General features: G+C 44.8%; 1 protein-coding gene across 2 annotated transcripts in view; it reads left to right on the forward strand.

Moving 5' to 3' along the window:
• The window catches only part of CDIN1 (CDAN1 interacting nuclease 1), a 180,039-nt gene extending 171,145 nt beyond the window's left edge, over window positions 1-8,894 (forward strand). For both annotated transcript variants that reach the window (XM_045015814.1, XM_045015816.1), the window contains one exon: window positions 6,835-8,894. In XM_045015814.1, coding sequence (XP_044871749.1) covers window positions 6,835-6,970 — 136 coding nt within the window. In that variant the 3' untranslated portion in view covers window positions 6,971-8,894. The remainder of the gene's footprint in view (window positions 1-6,834) is intronic.
• Window positions 8,895-27,164: the final 18,270 nt, after the last annotated feature.

Here is a 27,164-nt window from a genome sequence, read left to right on the forward strand (position 1 = left end):
TCAAGAACAAAATTGTCTTTTTGAGTAAAATTTAGGTAATGACATGAACCAGCGTAAGCCAGAGAAATTAAAAGTTCAGTCAAGACAATTTTTTCTTAACACTCACTGTCCTTGAGCCAACATGCCTTTTCTTTCTCACTCACTGTGTCAGCCTTCACTTAAAAAGCCTTGATCCTTAAAAATCTGTGTAACCTTAATATTATTTAATCATAGCTTTTGAAAGTTAATTTCCATGAGAACTATTCCAAAAAAAATCTGTCACTGAAGATTATAAAAATCTTTTTATTTGCCTGAGAGAACAGTTCTCAGATTTGTATGAATTCCATAGGTGAAAAATGTATTTTGACAGTTTATTAAAAATGCATTTTGCAGCCAAAAGTTAAATTGTCTTTATACTATTTTTAATAACGGTGACTTACACAATATCAGTCCATTCTATCAATATGTATTTATGATTTGTACTATGCACATTTTAAAATGTCTTTTTAACATATTTCCTGATATCCACATAAATATCGCATGGCTTATTTTTACTTCTCCAAATGCCTAAAGCATTTAAATCATATTGTAAGTTTGATTAAATATGGCCAACAAAAATGCTGCATTTCGACTGATGCCTTAACAGCCTTATCACACAGCTAAAAGGCTGCTAGTGTAAACAAAAGTTCATTAAAATGTAATAGTATTCAACAGAGGCGTGACTACAGGGACACTGAGGAGTGCTATTAGTTTCCATCCACCTTCCTTCCCCGGATAGCCCCGACATTCCACACTCCCATAGTATATTGCATCAGTGTCCAGTACTCATTGGAAATTTCTGTACCCTTGTCAGTCCAAAGGAATTTTCATTTGAGAGTTATAACCTCCTTGAAAATGGGGACACATTGAAAAAAAAATTCTAGTAGACATTAAAAGAAAATCCTGGTCCTGTTGTAGTCAATGTAGTCAACTATATAGCTCAAATTTCACCCAACTGCATAAAGTAGATTTGGTAATTTTACTTGAGACATAATGCATTGTTCAATTGCTCACTGAAGTCAATGGCAAAGCTTCCATTGACTTCCAACAGTGTTTGATCACTCCCAAAATGACTGCCTGTTTCCTAACTGATCTTTCTTCATCAGCTTGCCCTTTGCTTTAATGCACCGATTCAGTTAGTGTGTTTGTTTGCAAACCAAAGAGATTTTGTTTATTGTAAAGTATTTATTATAAGGTGAGAATATTTATTATGTAATTTAAGGTAGCCAGGACCTCGAATAGGTGTAGCCTTGTGAGGGTTGGACTAGTGATAGATTTATAACATGAACACATATCATCAGCCGGTTATTTGATTCTGCCTAACATGAGAACAACTCCAATAGCCTTTTTTTTTTAAACCAGACTTCAGTAGAGCCAAAAAATATAAATCTATATGATGCCTCGAAGGTAACTTCTATTTGAATTATGGCCTGCCTTGTGATTGGTTCAGGAAATGGACTAGAGGATTACAAAAAGTTTAAGAAAAATATACTCACTTTCAACCATGTCCAAAGTTTGAAAGTGCCCCTTTTTATGTAAAGGTACCGTAATTTGATTTTTTAAAATATTCATGTTTATTTATATTCAAAAGTAAATCAATCCCTGTGCAACGGAAATTAATTCCCTGCCAAGATACGCAAGGCCAGATCTCAGCAGGTGTAAATAGGGCTACCTGTAGGAAAGTCAAATGGAGCTATACCAGTTTATACCAGCTGAGAATCTGACCTGCAGTTGTTGGTCTACCAAAATACTCTTGGCCCACACTCCTTCCAATAATAAGAATACGAGAGATGTAAGTTTTAGGCATCACTGCACAGGAGATGTATATAATATGGATATTAATCCAATGCTTTTAAAGAACTGTGTTAAAATTGTCTTAAACTTTTTTATTTATTATAATTTATTTTTATAGGAAACAAGTTATGAAGTGCAGTTGGCCTTGATGTCATTCTAATTGTACACAGTCAGACAGACACATGCATACATGGACATGGACATTAGATATAAACATATATACACTCACATTTCACTAAGAGAGCCTCTCAGAACGAGAAATTATTTACATTACTATCTGGGAATACATGTAGTATACAGCCCATCTACAACAAATAAACTAAGACTAAATAAATAAATGAAGTGAAAGTTATTAAAAACGATTACAAGCTGTTTTACATTTCTGCTCAGTATTGAGCTGTGTGTTGAAAATGCATTTTCCATAAAACCACATGCAAGGCTTTTTGATGGTGAAAGACACAACTCCCAATGCCCACATGTCTGGGCATATCCTTAGAAGCTAGCATGGACCCCACACAGACATTCCAGAATAAAAGACAATTACTAGAGAACAGTTTGTCTTTAAGTGAAGTTGAATGTGTGATATTCCACTCAACCACTTTGATAAATAAATAAGTCTTTTTCCTTTCTAGGACAAAAGTGGTTCTGTAGAAGGGCAAGTTAAAGCCTGATTCACATTTTGCTGATTTTTATGTGATTTCTTGAGTTAAAATGAAGATTTGTCCATGTAAAATTAGCAATAAAGAGCATAAATGATTTTTAGGAAAAGGAAGAACCTATCTGGCTTACTATGCCTTCTGCTCCCCCTACTACTCCCTGAATTCCACCTTCTAGTTTTTCACAATACCCCTGTGAAATCCCTCCTTCCTAGGACCAGGGGCAGCTCTAGGGATTTCGCCGCCCCAAGCACGGCAGGCAGACCTCTGAAGCCGCGGGACCAGCGGCTTTCCGCCCCAAGCACACGCTTGGCATGCTGGGGCCTGGAGCCGCCCCTGCCTAGGAGCAAAGCTCAGAGTCTCAGGGCTTGTTGGCTTGCAAAGAAAGCTGCGTTGGTTTAACTAAAGGTTTGTTTTATAATCGATTTAGTTAAAACAGTGCAAAAGGCTGTGTGGACACTCAAATCAATATAAATCTGGCTTACTTATCTTACATTGATTAGGAATCAGTTTAAGCTAAACCACTTAAGTCACTCTCAAACTAAAATAAGAGTTCTACAGAGGGTTTACACTTGGCTAACTATCTGTTTAAAAACTGATTGAAGATAAACCAATTAATCTGTGTGTTCACAAGATCTCAATGAGGACCTGTCTCTGATAGTATATTTAATATGTTTATTACCTTCATAGGAAATAGTATTGCCACTGAGTTTTCTCCTATGTGGAGCTATTCAAAATGTTTGTAACAAAAACCTAAACTAGCTAAAACTCAGCTGTTTTTTTTTGTTTCCTTTCAAGTGTGAAAAGTCAGCCAATATTTGTTTTAAAAAAAAATTGAACTTCACAAAAACAGGCAAAATTGTAGTTTCATGTTGAGTTTTGCGGTTAGCTTGCACTTGGGATTTACAGGGTGTGAACTGTTGTGAAACAAAACTGAAGAGAAGATTCAAACGAGTACCTGTTAACCAAAACTGAAGGTTTACACAGTTCTACTGGGCAAAAGCAAAGTCTATAGGATTCTGTACCTAGCTCCTTAAGAGCTGATGTCTTCTTTGTTGCCCTGAGCTGCACCGTCTCAAAAATTAACATCCTTCCTGTGGTATAGCGACCTGTATTGCATACAGTATTCCTGACGGAGTCCTGTACAGTGACTATAAAACCATATTTTCCTTTGTATTCTGAAGATTTTTCACAGAACTGCCAGGTTGGTCCCACTTCCTGTGGCATGCAGAGCAAGCTCTCTGTCATTTGAACTAGTTCTCCTGTGTAAACCAAAGTTGTCAGCATTGGTCCTGAAAGGGAGGTTAGTCTCCAATGTATTAAATGTTGTTATTAATCTATAAATACGTTTTTAGTCTGACTATAATTTACAGTGTTAAGTTTCATGCTCCATACTGTCACATGTACAACTTCAGAAGGAGCAGAAGGGAGTCAAATTAAAAAGGGTGGTTCTTGCTCCTTGCTTGCACTTCCATGCCCGCCCCCAATAAAAAAGGTTAAATGTCTTTTCAAATTAAGGCAACTGTAATTAACCATTGGCATTGTTTGAGATTTGCCAGCTCTGTGTGTTAATGGAAGAGAAATTAGCCCTTAGCAGCAGGAGCTCCTCATAGTCAGTGGCAAATGCTTACCGGGCCAGCAAGTTAATTTTGATTTTAAGTGCTTCCCTTAAGTCATTTTTTAATATAGTATGGCTAGTATATATGATATCTCTGATACACAGTCAGAATATAAAGGATTATACCAATATTATGAAACGATATAGCATCGGCAGGACTAGTTAGCTAATAAAGATCTAATACAGGATTGAGGGAATAATTTCACTGATTAACTAAAGCCAGGAACCTGCAGTTGACTCACTGGACACCCTTAAAAATAAAGTTTTTCATCAGAATTGGCATTTCTGAACCTATTGCTAGTTGCAGCCAATATAATGAAAAGTGTCATTTGTGGCACTGACGGTTCAATAAAAACTGGTTTACAGTCCCTTTTGAGTGGGCTTGGAAGTATCTATTTTAATGAAGAATTGTAATTTCAAATACAAGTTACAGTTTATATGTTTATGTGCCTTTTACCACATGAGTTTTCAGATAGTTGTGCAGAGTGAAACAAGTCAAGTTTCCTTAAGCACTAGGGAAGAGCAGCTGCTCATTAGCACTGGGTTTTTTACCTGGCAAACATTCTAGTAATGAACAAGTACCACATGTATGTATGTTTCATAGCTTCTGACTTGCATAAAACAGTCCATTAAAAATGCAAAATGCATTCTCTTTAAGGGCGTATGTGTGTTTGGTCTGGTTTGTTTTTAAAATCCTTCAGGTAGAGTATTTACTGCCTGCCCAGTTACATATTCCTTTTGAAGTGATTGGTTTGAACACACTTCTCTATAAAAATATTAGGGCCAGATTGTAGCAGTGAATCAATGCCTTACATTGGCGACAGCATGCAGCTTCACTACCCCAATGGGAGCACCAGGCAGCAGTGTCTCTCCGCACGCTCACCCATTTGCTCCCCCCTGTGGCTGGACCAGCTGTGTTTGTTGATACAGTGAGGAACAGCAGGCTGTGGCCCTGCATGCACCTCACAGGGCACTAGCCAAAAGCAAGGCTTATGTTCGAGAGAGCACAGGGACCAGCATGACCAGACAGCAAGTGTGAAAAGTTGGGACAGGGGCTGAGGGGTAATAGGAGCCTATATCGGGACTGTCCCTATAGAATCAGGACATCTGGTCACCCTAACAGGGACAGCAAATGTTGCTGGCCACCTATGGAGTGCAACTGCTGGGAGGAGGGTGCTGTGCTCTTCCACTCCAGCCACAATCTGACCTATAACATATTTCTAAAGAAACTTCACTTTCTGTCTATATTAGTATGGCTAAATCTGTAACAGCAATAACTTCTTGCATTTCCATCTGAAAAATCACAGAGCTTTCCAAACTGTTATGTAAACTATGTACGAGAATGCTTCCTTGCTACTGAAATGCACCCACCTCTGGGGTGGAAGGTAGCAGCCATAAAACACTACACAACAGTTTTGGAAAGTAGCACACAATACCCAATTGAAACTGCAGGGGGAATCCACAGAATTACTTCCTTTTATGTCTGTTCCATTACATGAGCACATCAAATAGAGTTTTCCTCAGTTCAGTGTTGGAAAGAAACCACCCTAATGAAGCCAGTCTGGCACTACCCACTGTTTTGAGAGCTTCTATTGTCTGCTAAGTGGACTTTCCAGTTATTGTGCATCCCCCGACACACTTTTATTATAATTAAACATTAACAAAAATTGGCTACCATATTGGTGTGAATACTGAGCACAGCTCTGTGTATAAACCATTAAATGATATTCTATTGAACGTTTTCTTGTACATACTGTATCTAATAGCTCATCCTGCACTGTTGTTTTTGGCAAGTCCACTGTAGCATATAATAAATCACAGAAAGAAAAAGCTTTTTGGCCTAACATTGTACAGACTGCTGTAATGTAAGACTACAGAAAGTGGTTCTGTTTTTAGACATCCTTTTACTAACCCAACATTCATAATTTATGATTTCACTGTAAAATTCCTGCAACACTACACCAAAAGTAGTGCTGCCCTTTAATTAAGTGCTCTCAGTAGGAAAAACGTGAAACTGATGTGCAAAACATATCGCTGTACACAATGATTGATAGTGATTACTTCTTTATGAACCCAGCCTCAAGGTCTGAACTTCCTGATGGGTAAAATAGTCCATGGGGCTACTTCCTGAGAGTGCCTAGTGGGGATCAGTCAATGTTAGTAATATCTGAGGAATTCCTGAGGCACGTTTTGGAGACATGGCAGTAGAAACTTTCTATGGATTGTGCTTTGCCTTAACAGTTACTTAGTCATTGTAGAGATTATATTTTGAAGAATCATTGTTGATCTTTACTGTACTGAAATTCACATCATCTGAGGTTTTATGTAAACCCATGTATTTTTAATGCTTAAATGTCCAAATCTGAAATAAATGGAGAGCAAGGGAAGAGAGGCTTCTGTATGTATCACACAGTTATTAAATGTTATTACAAAGGCACTTAGGGATCTGTTCTTATGGCTGGTGAGTTATATGTTCACGATGGTAAAAGTGTGAACTAAACAAATATTTCAGTTTGCTGTAAGACCCTAAATAGAATTTTTATTTATGGAATCAGGTATTACTTAAATGTAAAACAATTCTACCCTGATTAAATTAAAATGTTGGAAATTAAATGTAGGTAAACTGTCCACTTTTTAGAATAATATCAGCAGTGCATGTGACTTACTCATTGGCCTGGGTCTGTGGACTCTTTTTTTTTTTTTTCTGTATATGTAATTTTATGTTATATTCTTCTCATTATTTTATAGATTTGGTCCTGGATTAGTCATCTATTGGTATGGATTTATTGAGGAGTTGGACTGCCATCGTGAACGTGGTATCCTGCTAAAAGACTGCTTTCCTACTGATATTGTAACTCTGCGACACAGCATGGCTCAACACTGATGTTGGAAGAGAAATTGGGAGGAAAAGGTGAATCCGGAAGCAATTTTACTTTCCTGCAGTGTAAACTACTGGCAACATCTGCCCTGAACTTCAGCTGAACTCCTGCTGCCTGTGATCACACTACTACCTCTTTAGACAAACATATCAAGAGTTTCTGTTTTGCCTCAGACCTCTGCAGTTGTGAGCGGCCAAAAACTACAGACACAACCCACTCATTATCAGCAGTTCTGTCTCTGTCAAACAGTTAGTTTATAGATAGTCATAATCTTTCTTCCTTCCGGATGGCTTCTCTTTAAATACTGAACAAAAGAAAAAATGTGGAGGCTGAAAGGTGTGACTTTCAATTCTCCTCCCTGTGTTGTGGAGTCATCTTGAAGAAAGTGCTTTCTGTTATCTCTCACATAACTGTGTTAAATATTAAAGATCTAGCTCAAACACACACACAAGCCAGGAAATTTGGTTAAGGCTGAAACTCCCCACTGAACACTCACATTGTGCCTACTTAGTGCAATTCATATAGTAAAAGAAGATCACATCATCGTTAATGCCTTGTTTGCATTCTGAATTTCCTGGCTTTTGTAGCGTTAAACCAGACAGCTACTATTATTCAAATATAATGATTGGTGTATGAATTTCCTCATTTTTATGTTTGCTTAAAAACAAAAGAATGTGACATTCAAACTTTTAAGAATATTTTTCCTAAAAAAGTCAGCATTTATCTTGTGTGTATATATATTTGGGAAATTTTGTAGTGCATATTAATGTGTACTTTTTAAAGTATTGAAAATAATTGATAAAGCACGTTGTTCTCTTTCAGCAGTTTTGGCATATCCTAGAAATTTTTACTGATGGATCTTTTTCTTGGTTGACTTTAAGCAAATAATTTGTGTAGATCTCTGTAGGCCTCATGATGTGCAGTTTTCAGGCACATGAAATCCAAAAGGACCATATATGAAACTTTGTACCTGGTTGATGTATTCTGAGAGTATCAGCCTGGTGTGCAAGGAGAGAATCAAAAGGCAAACACTGCTTCCTACTGGATTGGTTGGATGGGGAATGCATCTAAATAAGCACACCATCTCCTGAGTGCTATTGTTGTCTATTCTCTTCTTCCTGATGGAACTGCTAAGGCTGGAAGTATCTAGAGATGGTGGTGGGCTTCCACCATTAGTGTGAGGGCTCCTTTCTCATCTTCTTTCTACACTCATCACCCCAGGAAAGAGGGGCAGTGTTCAGCCTAACTTCTGCTCTTACAGCTAAGAGATGGTCAGACAAGACATATCTCTTTGGGCTGGTAGCATTTGCTAACACTCAGCCAAGGAAAAATAAAATTTTGAGGAAGCTGATAGAAACACCACAAATGCTCAACATCTCTTCTCTAACCAATCATAAGAGCCACATAAAAGCTGTAGACTTCATCTTGGGAAGGGGACTTGATAAGAAGAGTCATAAAAACTACCACTCCCAAAGGGAAATTCCTCTCAGAATAGGATGTTGAGTTGCATACTCAGCTTCTCTTGAGTAACAGAAGATCTCAGAACCTCAACAGAGAAGCTGTTTAGGATCCTTAATATTTTGAAACTGTGCACAAATTTTCAATCCAAATTAAGAGATGCAAAGAAAGCATATGAACCCACTTTTTAAACTTTAAAACAACCACACAGCTTATTTTAGAAGAAACTTTCAAATCTCACTTTTATACTGAACTTTGTGCCAAGTTTTAGCCTGGATTTTATTTATACGACCAATTTAGAAATCTCCTTTTTTTTCCTCTCTATAGGAAAAAATAGGTTTAATAATATTGATACATCCTTTGCTGTACAGTAACTCCTCGCTTAACATTGTAGTTATGTTCCTGAAAAATGCAACTTTAAGCAAAACGATGTTAAGCTAATCCAATTTCCCCATAAGAATTAATGTAAATGGGGGGGGGTTAGGTTCCAGGGAAATTTTTTTCACCAGACAAAAAACTATATATTATATAGATATGCACACAGTATAAGTATTAAATTGTTTGTTTAAAACTGTTCACAGCTATGATGGTTGAGGTGATAAAGTTAGAGGGTGGAAGAGGGAGGGATATTTCCCAGGGAATGCCTTGCTGCTAAATGATGAATTAGCACTTGGCTGAGCCCTCAAGGGTTAACACATTGTTAATGTAGCTTCTCACACAAGGCAGCACAAACACGAAGGAGGGGAGACAGCATAGCAGACAAAGACAGACACACACCTTGTGTGTGGGAGAGAGAGAGAGATGCACACTGCCCCTTTAAGTAAGCTGACCCACTCTTAAGTGCATTGTCTTTTTAAGTGGATCCGGAAGTTGAGACAGCAGTTGCTGCCCCAGGCTCTCTCTGTCTCTCTCCGTCTGTGTCCCCTTCCTGTTCTATATTGAGAAGGGGTAAGCAGGGTGCAGGACCAGAGGGGAGGGAGACACCCTGACAGCCCGCTCCCTTCCCCTCCCACCTGCCCGTGCACAGCAAGCAGGAGTCTCTGGGAGCAGCTCCAAGGCAGAGGGCAGGAGCAGCACATGGCAGTGGGGGCAGGGACAGCTGAACAACGGATTGATATCTTCTGGGCGGCTGCAGAAAAGGGAACTTAGGGGGGCTGCCAGTACACCCTTGGTACAAGCCTCCACCAGCTAGCTGCAATGGGCTGCTTTTCCTGCAAGCAGTGGACAAAGCAGGTGGCTGCCAAACAACGTTAGAAGGGAGCATTGCACAACTTTAAACGAGCATGTTCCCTAATTGATCAGCAATGAAACAACGTTAACTGGGACGACTTTAAGTGAGGAGTTACTGTACAGGCAAGAAGAACAGGAGTACTTGTGGCACCTTAGAGACTAACAAATTTATTTCAGCATAAGCTTTTGTGGGCTACAGCTCACTTCTTCAGATTTATGCATCCAAAGAAGTGGGCTGTAGCTCACGAAAGCTCATGCTGAAATAAATTTGTTAGTCTCTACGGTGCCACAAGTACTCCTGTTCCTTTTGCGGATACAGACTAGCACAGCTGCTACTCTGAAACCTGTACAGGCAAGAGTACACTAGAGTTTCCACAATACTATGAGTTACCTACATGGCAAAGATTCTTACTGTTTCTGAATGTTTCTTTAAAAATACTAATTTTCAATCAATCCTTTTTTTTTCCAAACACCTGTAACTCATTTGTTTCAACTATTACACTTATTTTATTTTTACCTGATAGGCTTTGAGTCTGCACATAAAGATAGGCAGAAGCAATCTGCAGAGTGTACCTCCCTAAGGTTACATAGAAGCAACATTTAGGGTGCAACTACCCTGGGACTTATAACTCTGGTTTAGGTTAGTGACGTGTAAAATCAAGACCAAAAAAATAAAATAATAATCGACTACTGTTCCATTAGAAACTCAAAGCAATAACTGCCTACATGAAGTAGGTTTTAAGGGCAAAACTGAATCTGTTTTAGCTAATGTCTGTGCATTGTGTTGTATGAAATCATTTCAAACAGTCTTTACAAGATGCCCTGTGCTACTTTTTCATTTTGAATAAATTAAATTTATCTACACAGATGTTGAAAATTCTGTTCAGCGCCATTGAATCTTTAATTTGTTTAATATAAAAACAAATATAACAATGTTGAGGGTGCACAAATAAAAATAAGGTTATGCTTGTACAGTATTTGTGTATTTATTCCCCTACCTGGTGCTGCAGTATAATGGCTTGAAAGGCAATATTGGTGTCCTTAATCAAAGCTTTGACCATTCCTTTATATAGTGACCCTTTTAAAATCTGCGTATTCAAAGAGGGATGAAATAAGCAGTAAAAATGTATGCACTCTACTAATTCCAATTGGACGTGCTCTCCTAGCAAGCCTTACTATCAAAAGAAGTAGTATACTGTGTGCCACTATTTTAAATGGTAAGTACAAAGCATTTAAAAAAAACTGCACTTCCAGGTGCATTGTTATTCCTACTTGTATGTTGTAAATGTTCTTTGTGTATTTTTTCAGTTTATCACATGTAAATATCAACTCTAAGAATAAAAAGGAGAAACTACTGCATTTTTTTACAGTGCTATAGTCATTAGAACCTTAACATTGCACCCAAATCCAGTTTTATGGAGTATTCTGCAGTGTGCTAATGAATTATGCCAAGCCAGAAAACAGAAGTGTGCATAAAACTGAATGATGGTCTCACTGGCATATATAGACTTGCCAAGCATCTGCTCATACAAACACTGTAATACTGCCTGCTCCAAGCCTTAGAAATTGATACGATTGTATGGAATGAGTTCAATGTGGAAGTAAAACTTCCTGGTCCAGCAGGAATGGCACATAGGCATACAAGTCACGCTGAAAATGACACACTCAGGGTTAAACAGAACAAACTAATTACACCGCTACCTCGATATAATGCGACCCGATATAACACGAATTCAGGTATAATGCGGTAAAGCAGTGCTCCAGAGGGGCTGGGGCTGTGCACTCCGGTGGAGCAAAGCAAGTTCGATAGAACGCGGTTTCACGTATAACACGGTAAGATTTTTCGGCTCCCGAGGACAGCGTTGTATCAAGGTAGAGGTGTATCTTTCCTGCATTCTAGGGATAAATAATAGTTTAACAATGTTCCTCTAAAGCCAGCTTAATACCAAAAATCTTGGTGTAAATAGTAAAAATCTGGTCTAAATGGAAAGGTGAACAGACAGGTGCATATATTTTAAACCTGGTGATACCTCATCACTATTTCACTTCAAGTATATGCATAGTATATTAATACTTTGTTTCTTGTTTATTGTATTCACTTACTCAAAAACTGTTTCATCTTGCTGCTACTTAATTCCCTTAGCTACCTTGCCCTCTCTGTACACCTTCTTGTAATTGATTTGACATCTCTTCTTATTTAACAAGGCACTTCATAGTTCTTTCCATATCCTTGTTCATCCTTCCCTCTTTTTTTTCCATACTGTTTAGCCAGTTATTATTTGTGGGCCAAAAGCCTCTCATTAGTCCTTTTCCCATTTGAATACCCCCTTTCCCTACTCATTACTTTTGTCTCTACAGATGGCTTCTGATGATGCTATCTTTATTTTATATTCTGTGTGCATTCAGGCCAAACTACCATATAATGCAGCATGTCTCTTTCATGATTCTATTTTAATTTGGGGGGAAATGACCCAGATCTCCAGGTATAGCATTGCCCAGCTAGTCGAGTGCAGTGGGTGAGGTTTTACCTCCCTCTGAAGTGTCACATATAGGTCACTTCCAGGTGCTGATGATGGAGTCGATGGAACAATGGCATGATCCAGTATGGTAAATCCTATACTTATCTAATGGGTCTTAGTTTTCAAACACAATCTTTCTTCCATATAGCAGTCTTGGCTGTGAGAAAATATGTATGGTCGAAATTAAGATTTCAGCTGTTAAAAATGAAAAGATATGACTCTGCAGTCCTTACTCAACTTGAGGACACTCTGTTCAGCACAAAAGGAAGGACCATCCAAGGGTCAGTTATAGCTACCTGATTCTCAAGCTGCAGTCACCCTGTTGGAGTAATTCTCAATAGGTCATCTGCAATTAAACCCTGATCCCCTTTTTAAAAAGGGACAGAACTCGAGGAGACACTGGCCCAGCAATGTCAGTAGCTAGTAAGTCTGATTCAAGGTAGGTGTTGAAGAATTGCACCATTGTTGTTTTGGAGAACAGATAACAAACATGTTTGTTACTATGACTACTGATCAAATGTTATGAATTACAATAGCAAGTTGCCTACAAGAATTAATAAAAGCACTATTCCTAGTTTGTTAATCTAAACTGCAGAGTGCCACTTACAGTGGGTTTGCAATCTACTAAGAGAAACCCCTGTTATGTTAAGTTGGCAAGAGAAGAAAACTAAAGAAATCTCCTTACAGCTGGATGATAGGAATTAAAAGTATGCCTGGCTGAAAAATGAAGTAAATGGATAACAGTGGGAGCTTGGCAGCAACTTTACCATTTACAGAGGAACTGTCTATCTAGTACAATCTGTATAAAATAGACCTTGCTTAGGTTAGGGAAAGGTCACAAGTTACACAAAGTTTGGATAGTCTAAATGTGTTACTCAAAACTAACCCTCTTGTGTGTAGTAAATATTATTTGAACCTGTATTATTAAGAACATGCCAGGATTCAAAAGATTAAATAAGGAAGATGTAATTATGAGCTAAATAATAAACAGAGCAGCTTTAGTTCCCCTTCTGTTTTTCACTTTCCTGCTATTGTTTCATGCATGGCTGTTATACAAAGAGCAGCTTAGGTCAGCTACTATAAATTATCATTTTAGTACAATAGTAATCCACTAACATTATTTCAGAGCTTGATCAAAGCACTTCAAAAGGCCTCTCTAAACTTTTCCACATTATAGGAAAAACCTCACGTTGTTGGCTTAACTATTTCAGTTTATACAAAGAATTTTATCTTGATTTGGAATTGCATCGTACAATACTCAGTTAATTGTTTTGATACTAATTATTGGGAATGCCTGAGATATACATAACTTATTTGCAGTCTATAATCATGAAATGTAATAGCAATTTTCATTTCTTTAATAAATTAACTGGTATAGTTCTCAGGCCACTTGCCTCTTAACAATGTCTCAATAGTTGCAGTTGATGTAAGTGAAGAGACAGGTTTAGGAAAGTGACCTTTTTTTTTTTGGAGATAGTTTGGTTATGATTTTTTGTTTAAAAGTACACAGAAATGCTGTTCAAATTAACTATATTAATCATTCTAGTTTTAATAGCATTTAAGTGAGCTCATGTGCTTCAGTTTGTTTGCATTCTATAAAATACTAGTTTCCCACTCTCTTGGACTGGCTTTAACCTAATCTGAACAATCTCATGTCATCTGCACAGATCCATGGATGTGGCACTGTGATGTCAAAACAAAATGAAATGTCAATGCAAGTGTATGGAGACAATGTAACAATATTGAAACCATGTCAGTGCACATCTACGGAGACCATGTTACTCTGTCAGTGTGATTCTAGGGAGATCACTTTGAAATGTTAAAATGAAATGAAACTAAGTCAATTAAGTAGTCACAGTTGAGGTTCAAGGATTAATTGAGGGCCTAAGGTGTAGCCAATGACCATTAACCCCAATTGGTTATTAATTCTCAGAGAAATATCCTTGGCTAAGATTACTCCCATTATAACCAGGTTTTGGGAAGGGTGTTTTTATTCTTTTATTGGTGAAAAAATATTTTTGCTGTTTACCCATAAATATGTTCCCATAAGTTTCTGTGGAGAAAATCATTGTGGGTTGTGTCTGTACAATGCCAAATTTTCCTAGAGAATGAATTGACCCAATACATAAGCTGATTACATCTTATTTTCAAAAAGAACAGGAGTACTTGGAGAGACTAACAAATTTATTTGAGCATAAGCTTTCATGAGCTACAGCCCACTTCATTGGATGTAGCTCACTAAAGCTTATGCTCAAATAAATTTGTTAGTCTCTAAGTACTCCTGTTCTTTTTGCGAATACAGACTAACACGGCTGCTACTCTGAAACCATCTTATTTTCAGTTCATATATTTAATAGTAGTAAAAGGTTGATCACTTTGTTCAGTCAAATGTCTATAAACCCATGCATTTATTATTAACCTTTAATATGTAGTCTTAAATAATTTCTACCTCTGAAAACTTTTCTAATGAAACTAAGGTACATTAAGATAAATACCTAGTGTAAGATAAATTCTGATAGCAATAATGATTTGCATGGCACAATTCTCCACCATTAGCATAAATCAAATGTTTTATAACAATATAATTAAACAAGAAACACAAATCAAATAAACTCCAATTATAGTGGACTACTGAGCAAATAGTTTGGCTTAAAAAACAAAACAAAACCACACTGCTTTACTTGTATTTCAGGACTAATGAACCCAACACCAAGTCAAGCCTACAAACATCATGCAAATTTAGACATCCTATAGATTGCTCAAATAGATTCAACAGCATGAGTTGCACTTTGCAGGCAGCTACTGGTGTGTGACATCTCACTCATGGGCACAGGAACAGAGTTGCAATATACTTACTTTATTATTATTATTTAACATGTATTTCACATTAGTGGCCAGAGTCCCCAGTCTGGATCAAAGTCCCAGATACTGTACAAAAACATGAAATTCTTGTCCCTACCCCCAGTGACAGGAGATGTGAAAGGTGGGAAAAGAGGGATATGATCAAATACATACAACTGAATGTTTCTGTTAGTTGGCACATATTTTATTTATAATTCTCTGTCTGTCCCAAAGCCACTCTTAATTGCTGTGCAGTAGAGGTGGCTCTTCAGAGGAGTGCAACAGTTTTATGGGTTAGTTCAGTGAAGGTGTTTGATGCACAAGGGCCTGTACTGAAGAGGGCATAGAGATGCTTGTGTGAGATGCTGTCAAATCACCAGATGAGGGTGACATTGGCAGAGGGTGACACAATAAGGGTATGTCTACACTACCAGATTAGTTTGATATAAGTTAATTCGAATTTGTAGAATCGACCTTACAAAGTCGAATTTGTGTGTCCACACTAAGGACACTAATTCGACTTTGTGAGTCCACACTAAAGGGGAAAGCGTCGAAATTGGAAGCGGTGCACTGTGGGAAGCTATCCCACAGTTCCCGCACTCCCTGCTGCCCATTGGAATTCTGGGATTTCCCCCCAATGCATGCTGGGGGGAAAACTGTGTCGAGGGTGGTCTTGGGTAACTGTCAGCATTCAACCGTCACTCCCGCCGGCGGGAAATCAGTTTGCGCACTTTTCCTGTTAGTGACAGCGCGGATGCCACAGCACTCCACTGCGATCATGGAGCCCGCTACAATCATCGCTGCACTTATGGCCGTTGTCAACTCCTCGCACCTTATTGTACACCTCTTCAACAGTAAGATGCTGAGAAATCGGGCGAGGAGGCTCCGGCAGCGCGGTGAGGACATGAAGTCACAGAGTGGCACAGACCTCTCAGAAAGCACGGTACGCCGCGCCGTGGAGATCATGGTGGCAATGGGTCATGTTCATGCTATGGAACGGCAATTCTGGGCCTGGGAAACAAGCACGGACTGGTGGGACCGCATAGTGCTGCAGGTCTGGGATGAATCACAGTGGCTGCGAAACTTCCGCATGCGTAAGGGCACTTTCCTTGAACTGTGTGACTTGCTGTCCCCTGCCCTGAAGCGCAAGGACACCCGGATGCGAGCAGCCCTGAGTGTGCAGAAGCGAATGGCCATAGCCCTCTGGAAACTTGCCACACCAGACAGCTACCGGTCAGTAGCAAACCACTTTGGCGTGGGCAAATCTACCGTGGGGCTTGCTGTGATGCAAGTAGCCCACGCAATCATTGAGCTCCTGCTCTCAAAGATAGTGACCCTGGGAAATGTCCAGGTTGTCATAGATGGCTTCGCCGCGATGGGATTCCCAAACTGCGGTGGGGCTATAGATGGGACTCACATCCCTATCCTGGGACCGGCCCACCAGGCCAGCCAGTATATTAACAGAAAGGGCTACTTTTTAATGGTGCTGCAAGCACTGGTGGACCATAGGGGACGCTTTACCAACATCAACGTCGGGTGGCCGGGCAAGGTTCATGACGCGCGTGTGTTCAGGAACTCTGGTCTGTTTAGATGCCTGCAGGAAGGTAGTTTCTTCCCGGACCACAAAATAACTGTTGGGGATGTGCAGATGCCTACAGTGATCCTCGGGGACCCAGCCTACCCGCTAATGCCCTGGCTCATGAAGCCCTATACAGGCGCCTTGGACAGTGACAAGGAACTCTTCAACTACCGGCTGAGCAAGTGCAGAATGGTGGTGGAGTGTGCTTTCGGACGTCTCAAGGGGAGATGGAGGAACTTACTGACTCGCTCAGATCTCAGCAAAACCAATATCCCCATTGCTATTGCTGCTTGCTGTGTGCTCCACAATCTCTGTGAGAGCAAGGGGTAGACCTTTATGGCGGGATGGGAGGTTGAGGCAAATCGCCTGGCTGCTGATTACGCTCAGCCAGACACCCGTGCAATCAGAAGAGCCCAGCGGGAAGCGCTGTGCATCCGAGAGGCTTTGAAAGATAGATTCCTCAGGTTGCAGGGTAACCTGTGACTGTTCAGTTTCTTTACAGAGAAGCTTAACCTGCCCCTGTTTCAGTTACTGTTGACTTTCTTTTGCGGTTACATACCCCGTTCACCACGTTTCCCCCCTTCCAACACATGTTTAAAAATAAAGTTAATGGAATATTGTTAATTAACAACGTTTTCTTCTTCGAGTGATTGCTCCTATGCATTCCAGTTAGGTGTGCGTGCCGCGCGTGCACGGCTCTTCGGAAGATTTTTACCCTAGCAACTCCGGCGGGCCGGCTGGGTGCCCCCTGGAGTGGCGCCGCTATAGCGCAGGATATATACCCCAGCCGGCCCGTCCACTCCTCAGTTCCTTCTTTCCGCCCGTGACGGCCGTTGGAACAGTGGAGCACAGCTCAGCTGACCTCCACTTCCCTAGCTACTCGTAGTTTTCTCTCATTCTGTTTATAGTTGTAGTTAACTCTGTTTGTTTGTAGAATAGTATAGTGTATTTATTTTACAGGGGTTGGGGTTTATCCCCTTCCCCTCACCCGGGGCCGGGTCCGATGCCCGGTCCACAGGGTTTTCTAATGCTCGGCCGGCCACAAGCCGCTGCCGACAAGAGATCTTCTCCTAAGTGCCTCGAGGGATCTTACCTCACAGATAAGTGCCGCATTTGTGAGGCCCTTAATCCGTGAACAAAGGGGAGCGGGGCTTTCATTTTAAACGGCTCCTGAGGGAGGCAGCTCTTGCTCCTCCGCTCTCGGCGCTGAGCGCTAGTTAGTTTTCACGGCGTGCTCCCTCGGCACCGGACCGCCGGTGCTGCCAAGGCCTCCTGGCACCACCGTCGCTGACTCCGACGTACCCTCGGCATGGACCTCTCTCCTGGAGGATGAAGAGTTACTCCGGCCAGGCAAGAGCCGTCGACTCCGGTGCTGGAAAGCTCCCCGGTATGCACCGTGGTCGAGCTCGCCCGGAAGCTGCGTCCGAGCCGCCTGCTCTGCAGCCGAGCGCTATGTTCAGTGGGACCGCCCGGCACCGATGTCTGCCGCGGCACCGTCAATGTCCGCACCATTAACTCCGGCCAGGCAAGAGCCGTCGAGTCTGGTGCCGGAAAGCTCCCCGGTACGGACCGTGGTCGAGCTCGCCCTGAAGCTGCGTCCGAGCCGCCTGCTCCGCAGTCGAGCGCTATGCTCCGTCGGATCGCCCGGCACCGATGTCTACCGCGGCACCGACAATGCCCGCACCATTAACTCCGGCCAGGCAAAAGCCGTCGAGTCCGGTGCTGGAACACTCCCCGGTACGGACCGTGGTCGAGCTCGCTATGAAGCTGCATCCGGGGTGCCAGCTATGGTCGAGCTCACTATTCCCTCCACGCCGGAGACAGTGTCCACGGCGAGGGGACTGATTGCAACGACAGCATCTACGCTGCCTCAACCCCCAGCACTGCCGGTGGGGGTTACATAGTCGATGGGCAAGCCTGCCTTGATCAGACCACCCTACCTCGGCACGACACTGCGGCACCGTTCAGGGTCGCGGTCCCGCAGATGTTCTCGGTCCCGTCACCGATCTAGGTCTCGGCACCGTTCTCCATGTTGGTACCAGTAGTGCTCGCGGCACCGGTCAGCATCCTGTTCGCCGGTCCGGGACACTCAGCTCCGATCAAGCCCCACGCACCGGGACGCTCGTAGCCACTCCTGATCATCGAGCCTCGCACCCTCGGTCGACCGCCTGGCACAGCTTCGGTGGCAAGTCCCGTTCTCGGTACCGGTCTGTCTACTGGTACCGATCCCCGGTGCCGCATCGAGCGACGTCAGTTACAGACGGAGACTCTACCAAGAGCTTTCAGCTCCTCCAGGGCCATCCAGCCACGCATCAGTGTCGTCCCGCGCGGACACTTCATATGCGTAGCACTCTGTTTTCCGATGTGCCCTCCAGAATCTTCCAGGAGACCTATCAGTGGTCATTCTGGACGCCGTGGGTGTACTACCACGCCAGAGGCGTACCGGTGATCCCATCTCGCTCCGTTCCCTCCGAGCTCTGGGTGCCAGAGGTGACAATTAGTCGTCCCCGTCCGACCGGTACAGAGCAACCCCCGGTTTGGCACCGGGCTCCCAGATCCCACCGGATCAGGAGGTCGTCCAGGAGCTCGAGCCCACACAGGACCCGCTTGTCCCGGGCCTTTCTTCTTCCTCCTCCCCAGATGAGGCGGGGGCAGGAACATACCCCTCCAGCCCTCCTCTAATCGAAATGCGACCAGCCCCTAAATCCAAAGAGGCTGGGCGTGTGGTCTTACTGGGCCATAAGATGTACCCGGAGGGGGCCCTGCAACTTCGTGTAGCGAACCAGCAAGCCCTGCTTATCCGCTACTGTGGGTGGCGGTGGGCAAATTTACAGAGTCGGTTCTTCGGAACTCCCGTCAAGAGTTCAATGCCCTCCTGCAGCAAAGGACGGAGCTGGAGAGAGCTTCCCTCCAGGCCTCGTTGGACGCAGCTGACTCCGCTGCCATGATTCTGGCCTCGGGTGTTGCCACGCGGCGCGTTTCAGGACTCCAGTTATCGAGCCTTCCCTCGCAGCTGCGGCACGCTATACAGATCTTGCCCTTCAGTGGCACAGGCCTGTTCTCTGACAACACTGGCCCTAGGCTGCAGAACCTAAAGGGCTGCAGGGTCACTTTGCTCTCTCTCTCTCTCGGCATGCACACGCCGGTAATTCAGTGCCGACGTTTCCGTCCCCAACCTCCGCTCTTACCCTGCGCCTTGACAAGGTCAGGACATGGCCAGCGGGCGTGGCTTACACGGTCGTGGCCATCAATCCGCACCCCAAAGGAGCCAGAATTAGGGTCCTTCTGACCACCAATGGGGCAAAAGCCTACCCATCCTCGCCCCTCCTAAGGACCCCTCTCACGAGCGATTCCTCTGGCAAGAGGTGCGGCGCTCCTCCTCATCGGAGCTATACAGGAGGTACCTAAGGGCGAAACCTATTCCCCTAAGCGAAGGGAGGTCTCAGACCTATCCTAGGCCTGCAGGAACTCAACAAGTCACGATGCAGATGAGTTCCGCATGGTACCCAGGGCGACCGTCATCCCATCCTGGGATCCCGGAGACTGGTACGCCGCCCTCGATATGAAGGGTGCGTGTTTTTCATGTTGCCATTTCTCTTCCACACAGAAGGTACCCTCGGTTTGGGGCCTACCATCGTTATTCCCAGTATACGGCCCTCCCGGTTGGCCTCTATACAGCCCAGGGGTATTCAAAGTGCATGGCTGTAGTCGCCGCCTTTCTTCGCCACCATCTGATACACAGTCTCCGTGTCTAGACGAGTGGCTCATTCGAAGAACCCCCGGGCCCAAGTTACCAGTCATGTGGGCATTGACACGAACCTATTCCTGTGTCTAGGCCTGATGATCAATAGTAAAATCCACTCTGATTCCCATATAGGGAAGGGAATTCATTGGGGCCGTCCTGGACTCCAGACTCGCCAGAGCCTGCTTTCCTCAGCCTTGGTTTCAGGCGAGGGTAACAATTGTACAAGGTCTACGGACCTTCCCGCCAACTTGGGCTCGCTCTTGCCTCGGTTTCCTGAGTCACATGGCTGTCTACACGTTTGCAACTAAACATACCAGGCTTTGCTTCTGTTCACTTCAATCGTAGCTCACCTGGGTGTGCCACCCGGGCAGAGATGGCATACTCGTGGTTGTCTCGTTCCCCCCGGGCAGCCTAGGCTCCCTCGACCGCGAGTCAGCGTCCTCCCTGGTGTATCCAGGGATGCTGTTTCATTCACCCCTCGGGGTCCCTCATGACAGACAGCCCATCTCTCGGCTGGGTGCGCACCTGGTGTAGTTTCGCACTCACGGCCTTCGGTCAGCGCAAGAGCTGGCCTTACACATCAATGTCCGAGAGCTGAGAGCAGTCTGCCTTGTGTACCAGGCGATTCAGCTGGCGGATCGTCTCAGCAGATCCTTCCTGTCTCACAAGTGGTGGTTTCCTCCCGTCTTTATCTATTCCGTTTTCCAGAAGTGGGTCTTCCCCCGCATAGCCCTCCTCGCTTTCGCGAGAACGGAAGGAGAGAGAGAAATTCTCCTCGTTCCAAGGCCTCTCCCCAGGCTCGGGCTTGGAGGATTTTCCTGAGGCCATGGATCAGCCATCTGCCGTACGCTGTCCACTGTCCCCGCTGGTTCACAAGGTCCTGCTCAAACTCCGCAGGGACAGAGCGCCCCTGATCGGGTTCGCTCCAGTGTAACCTGGGCAGCACTGGCACACCATGTTGCTACACCTGTCGGTAGCAACCCTCTTGGCACAGACCCCATGACGCGGAATCACGACAACCTTCACCACCCGGTCTTGTAATCCCTGCACCTCACAGCAGGACTCCTGCGTGGCTAAACTGATCCGAGTTACGTTGTTCGGCCTCGGTTCTACGGGATTCTCCGGGGTGGTAGAAAATCGTCCATTCGGTTAAAGTATCTGGCCGAGTGGAAGCGTTTCTCATGCTGCTCCGAAACGCGCAATGTTTCTCCCGCCGAGATCCCCTCCATCCATCTGATTCCTCAGGGCTTGGAGCGTTTATACACCCCCCCCAGTGGGGCCCCGCCATAAACCTGGCTCTTCAATCTCATTCTACCCAGTTTTATGACTGCCCTATTCGAGCCAATGTCAACATGCTCATTGATATAACTGTCCTGCAAGGCAGTTTCCTGTAGTCTTTCCTGCGGCCACACGAGTCTCCGAGCTTCAGACTCTCACAATAGGCCCAAGGTATACTGTGTTCCTCAAGGACAAGGGCAGTTATTACCACGTCCGGCCTGCCTCCCCAAGGAGGTGTCGGCCTTTTATATCTACCAGGATATCTTCCTTCCGGTCTTCTTTCCGAAGCCACTCTCTTTGCAAGGAGAGCAACGGTTGCCCTCCTTCGACATCTGCAGGGCGTCCGCAATCTATATCTAGCGGACTGAGCCCTCTCGTAACGCCCCCAAAACCTTCATCGTACCGGCATACCGGACGAAGGGCATACCTGTCTCCTCCTAGAGGATTTCATCTTCAATGACGTTGTGCATCTGCACCTCTTCTGTTTCGGCCCATGTGCCATAGAGCCACCTTGCTGCACATTCCGCCAGGGCTCACGCTTCTCAGCTGCCTTCCTGGCTCGCATACCCTTTCGGGGGATGTGTTGTACACCTACCTGGTCCTCGGTCCACACCTTTGCCTCATTGGTCCGGGAGTCCAGAGCTGTTGCAGCCTCTGGCTTAGCGGTTGCGTTCTGCAACATCTAACTCCGACCCCACCGCCTACGTAAGGCTTGGGAATCACCTAACTGGAATACATAGGAGCAATCACTCGAAGAAGAAAAGACGGTTACTCACCGTAGTAACTGTTGTTCTTCGAGATGTGTTGCTCCTATCCATTCCAGACCCGCCCTCCTTCCCCACTGTCGGAGTAGCCGGCAAGAAGGAACTGAGGAGCGGACGGGCCGGCTGGGGTATATATCCTGCGCTATAGCGGCGCCACTCCAGGGGGCGCCCAGCTGGCCCGCCGGAGTTGCTAGGGTAAAAAACTTCCGAAGAGCCGTGCACGCGCAGCGCGCACACCTAACTGGAATGGATAGGAGCAACACATCTCGAAGAACAACAGTTACTATGGTGAGTAACTGTCTTTTCTTTACTAATGAATTCGTGTTAAAGGGTTGAAACAGAGACGCAGACTGTGGTGGGTAGGGTGTGCAGTGATGTACAGACCGCTTCTACACTTGAGGAATGACAGGCTCCTGCTCCTAGAGCGGTCTGCAGTGCCGGACTGGTTGTTTCAACGGAACCTGCCATCCCTCCTTTTCGGGACTCTGTGTGCGGGGGCTCTGTGGCCTTGTGGCGGGGGAGGACTGGGGGGAGGACAGTTACAGGTGGGTGTGCAGGAAGTGGTGAGGGGTGCAGGCTCTGGGCTGGGGGTGGGGGCGTAGGAAGGGGTGAGGGGTGTGTGGGAAGGGGGGGAGGTGTAGGGGGATGAGGGCTCTGGCTGGGGCTGAGGGTTTGGGGCATTGGAGAGGCTCAGGGCTATGGTGGAAGGGCAGGGTAAGGGCAGCCTGCCTTGCCATTTGTGGATGGCAGGCGCTAGGACCCTGGGGCAGCAGACAGCATTTCTGCAGGAAGCCGCTCTACTGTCAGGCAGGGACGCGGCGGGGTGGGGGGAGACCCGTGGGGGCCAGGGCCCAATCCAGGCAGGGCCGGGGGAGAGACCCAGCTCCAAATATAGCTGGAGCAGGGCACCTGCCGCCTATGCACAGAACATGAAAAACATCTCCCAGACTGACCAGGGTGCCTAGTGACTGCACTGTGTGTGTGACCTGCTGTAGATCCTGCCCCCGTGCCTGTAGGTGACTGTACTATGCAATTACCAAACCCCTCCCCCCCCCTTCACACAAAGTCTTCTGTAAAGAAACATGACGGAAACAGTAATGAACAGCAAACTATTTTTAATAATCAACTACACAGTTAGGGGATGAAACTGGGATTTGGCCTTGGGTGACCCAGAAAGGGAAGGACTTCTCAAAATTTAGCGAATGAGAGCTTTTTGGTACTTGAGCACTCTGCTGGGGTGGAATGACAGTGTTCACGGCCCTTGGCGCACCTCCTTCTTGTTATTTTGGGTGAGGGGGGTATTGGACTTTGTGGCGGGGGAGGGCGGTTGCAGCTACAGTGCAGGGGGGCTCTGTCCTCCTGCCTGCGGTCCTGCAGAACATCCACAAGGCGCCTGAGCGTGTCTGTTTGCTCCCTCATTAGCCCAAGCAGCGTTTGAGTCGCCTGCTGGTCCTCCAGATGCCATCTGTCCTCCCGTTCGCTGTGTGAGCGCTGCTGCTGAGAGAGGTTCTCCCTCCACTGGCTCTGCTGGGCCGCCTCGGCTCGGGAGCAGCCCATAAGTTCAGCGAACATCTCATCCCGTGTCTTTTTCTTGCGCCGCCTAATCTGCGCCAGCCTCTGTGAGGGGCATGCTGGAGCAGGTCGGGATACAGTTGCAGCTGTGTGATGGGGAAAAGGGAGTGAATTCCTTACAAAGATACATTTTTGCAAAGAAGAAACATAGTCTAGTCAGTCTCTGTGAACAAGACCATGCACAGCACCTATCTCATGCACACTCACTCAGGGAAAGTTCGAATTTTCGGAATTCGCTTTCATTGCCTGGGGGATTGCACTGCAGATCAGACAAGTGGGGCAGGACAGCAGAATCCGTGGAGCAGCCAGGCATGGTAAGCCAAAGACTTTTGGCTGCTTAAAAGTGAATGTATACCACTGTCCTCTTGCTGCTGGCAATCCTGAAAGCATAAACTCTGCCCCTGTTCCACCCCCTCGCGTCTGTTCCCTGGGAAAGATCCCTGTATGCTGCCACTCTGCAGCCTCCACCACGTGGCTGTAAAGTGACGCTTCTTGTTATGCAAAGGAACAGTGAAGCACTCCCAATACTAATAGTAAACAAATTACTCTAATTAAATGCAGGAGTATCCGAGCGAGATCACCCTGAGGAGGGTCACTGAGGCAGATAGAGAGTGCATGCTGCGTGAAACCGAGCACAAACCAGGGGCCTATGCTGCCATGCTCGTTGAGGCAATGGTCCCGGAGTACCAGATGAAAGCCTGGCGCGGAAAAGTGTGCTACTTCGGAGCACCCAATAAGGCAGCTCTCCCCAGGAACCTCATGCAGAGGCTTTTCGATTACCTCCAGGAGAGCTTCTCGGAGATCTCCCAAGAGGATTTCAGTTCTATCCCCATATATATTGACCTTCTTTTCAACTAGTAACTATTCCTGCTCCATTAAAAATAAATGTTAACATGTTTAAAGCACTTACAGACTGATCCTTCCTCTGATTCAGGGTCCAGGGTAACGGCTGTGGAGGGTTGGTAGGGGATCTCAGTGAGGGTGATGAAGAGATCCTGGCTGTCTGGAAAATCAGCGTTGTAAGCGCTGTCGACTGCCCCCCCCCTCGTCTCCTTCCTCATCTTCCCCGTCTGCGAACATCGCCGAGGAACTGGCTGTCAACACTATCCCATCCTCAGAGTCCACGGTCACTGGTGGGGCAGTGGTGGCAGACCCACCTAGAATGGCATGCAGTGCCTCGTAGAAGCGGCATGTCTGGGGCTGGGCTCCGGAGCGTCCGTTTGCCGCTTTGATTTTTTGGTAGCCTTGTCTCAGCTCCTTGATTTTCACGCGGCACTGCGTTGTATCCCGGCTGTATCCTCTGAGTGCCATGGCTTTGGAGACCTTCTCGTAGGTCTTTGCATGCCGTTTGTTGGAGCGCAGCTCCGAAAGCACAGACTCATCACCCCACACAGCAATGAGATCCAAGACTTCCTGGTCAGTCCATGCTGGGGCCCTCTTTCTACTCTGAGATTCCCTGGACTCCTCTGCTGGAGAGCTCTGCATCGTTGCCAGTGCTGCTGAGCTCGCCACGACGTCCACACAGGAAATGAGATTCAAACTGGCCAGACAGGAAAAGGAATTCAAATTTTCCCGGGGCATTTCCTGTGTCGCTGGTCAGACCATCCAAGCTCGGACTGCTGTGCAGAGAGTCAACAGAGTGGTGCACTGTGGGATAGCTCCCGGAGCTACTAAGGTCGATTTGCATCCACACCTAGCCTAATTCGACATAGCCATGTCGAATTTAGCGCTACTCCCCTCGTCGGGGAGGAGTACAGAAGTCGAACTAAAGAGCCCTCTATGTCAAATTAAATAGCTTCGTGGTGTGGATGGGTGCACAGTTAATTCGAATTAACGCTGCTAAATTCGAATTATAGTCCTAGTGTAGACCAGGCCTAAGAGGAAAGAGTAGATGAGTACAGCCTTGAATATACTAGAGAAATTTACTGTGCTATGTGATATTCTTCCACCTAATTGTATATACAACAGCACACAAAAGTGCTCCCAGCAGTTTTACAGGTAGCTAAATACCATTTGGAGAGTACAGTGCTTCAGCAGGGCTAAATACCACTTGCGCCTCAGCTGGTCAGCCTCAGTTATTTTAGTGCAAGTTCCTCATGCTATTGTACCTCAGTGCAACAGTGGTCTTGTGAATTCTCCTAGAATGCACTGCTGAAACTGGTATTGGGAACTATGGAATAGGTACCTAAAGGACACTGCAGCTATAGAATAGGGTGAAATGGGGAGAACCAGTTGAGTGATTCAGTGCAGAAGAGGAAAGTCAGGTCAGGAACTACCTTAATTTTTGTGCACCATACAGGGCTGAACACAGTGTCTGTACTAAACTAACTAAAGAAGTGCAGTGAAATAAACTGCACTGGTGTAAGTCCTGTTTTAAACTGTTATAGTGCATCTTCATTAGCATGTAATGTAATTTTCCTAGTGTAAAAGTTTCTAAGGTAGGCAGGGCCCAACTTAAAGCCAGCATGTTCAAAGGTTGATGCCTACACTTGCCTTTACTACAGTTTCCCCTTCTGTAAAATGGATATAAGAACTCTTACCTATTTACTGAATGTTTGTAAATGCACTTTGCATTTCCACAGTGTTGTTTATCTGGAGATTTCAAAGTATTATTACCAGGAAACAAGAATGATACAGATATAGTCCATAACAAATGGAGATATTGGATTAACTCAGCTCTTGCTTTTCTGTAATCCTTATTCAGGTCCATTTCACGTTCTGTCCCAGCATGATAACTCCCTAACGAATAAGAAAATAAAAATGGGTTTAATTAGTTTATTTCCATATGCGCTTTACACAGTTACATTGTTAATGTTTGGCATTGTGTTGCATACAAATGATTAAATATGTTGGCAGGAAGGAACTGGCATACACACACACACACACACACACACACATATACTGCTTCTCCATATGGGCAAACTCTGTTACTGTCAGCCTTCTTTATCGGTGACATATAACTGACAACTTGGTTTGTATAATAAATATTGAATTGTGGAAGCTACTTGAGAGAACTTGTCCATCCTTCTAGCTGGAATATGTACCAGTAAACAAGTTTTTTTCCTTAGGTGAACCTTTGCCCTCAGGTTCTAATATGTCTATTCCCTGATAGAGCAGAGTTAGGCTTGATGATCCTGAAGACTTCTGTTATCAAGTGAGAGATCTTGGCCCAGTCACACTGCACTGATCTTCTGGCACAATGTTGGAGGATCT

Source organism: Mauremys mutica, chromosome 4 (genome assembly GCF_020497125.1).
Source record: "Mauremys mutica isolate MM-2020 ecotype Southern chromosome 4, ASM2049712v1, whole genome shotgun sequence".
Taxonomy (NCBI): Eukaryota; Metazoa; Chordata; order Testudines; family Geoemydidae; genus Mauremys; species Mauremys mutica.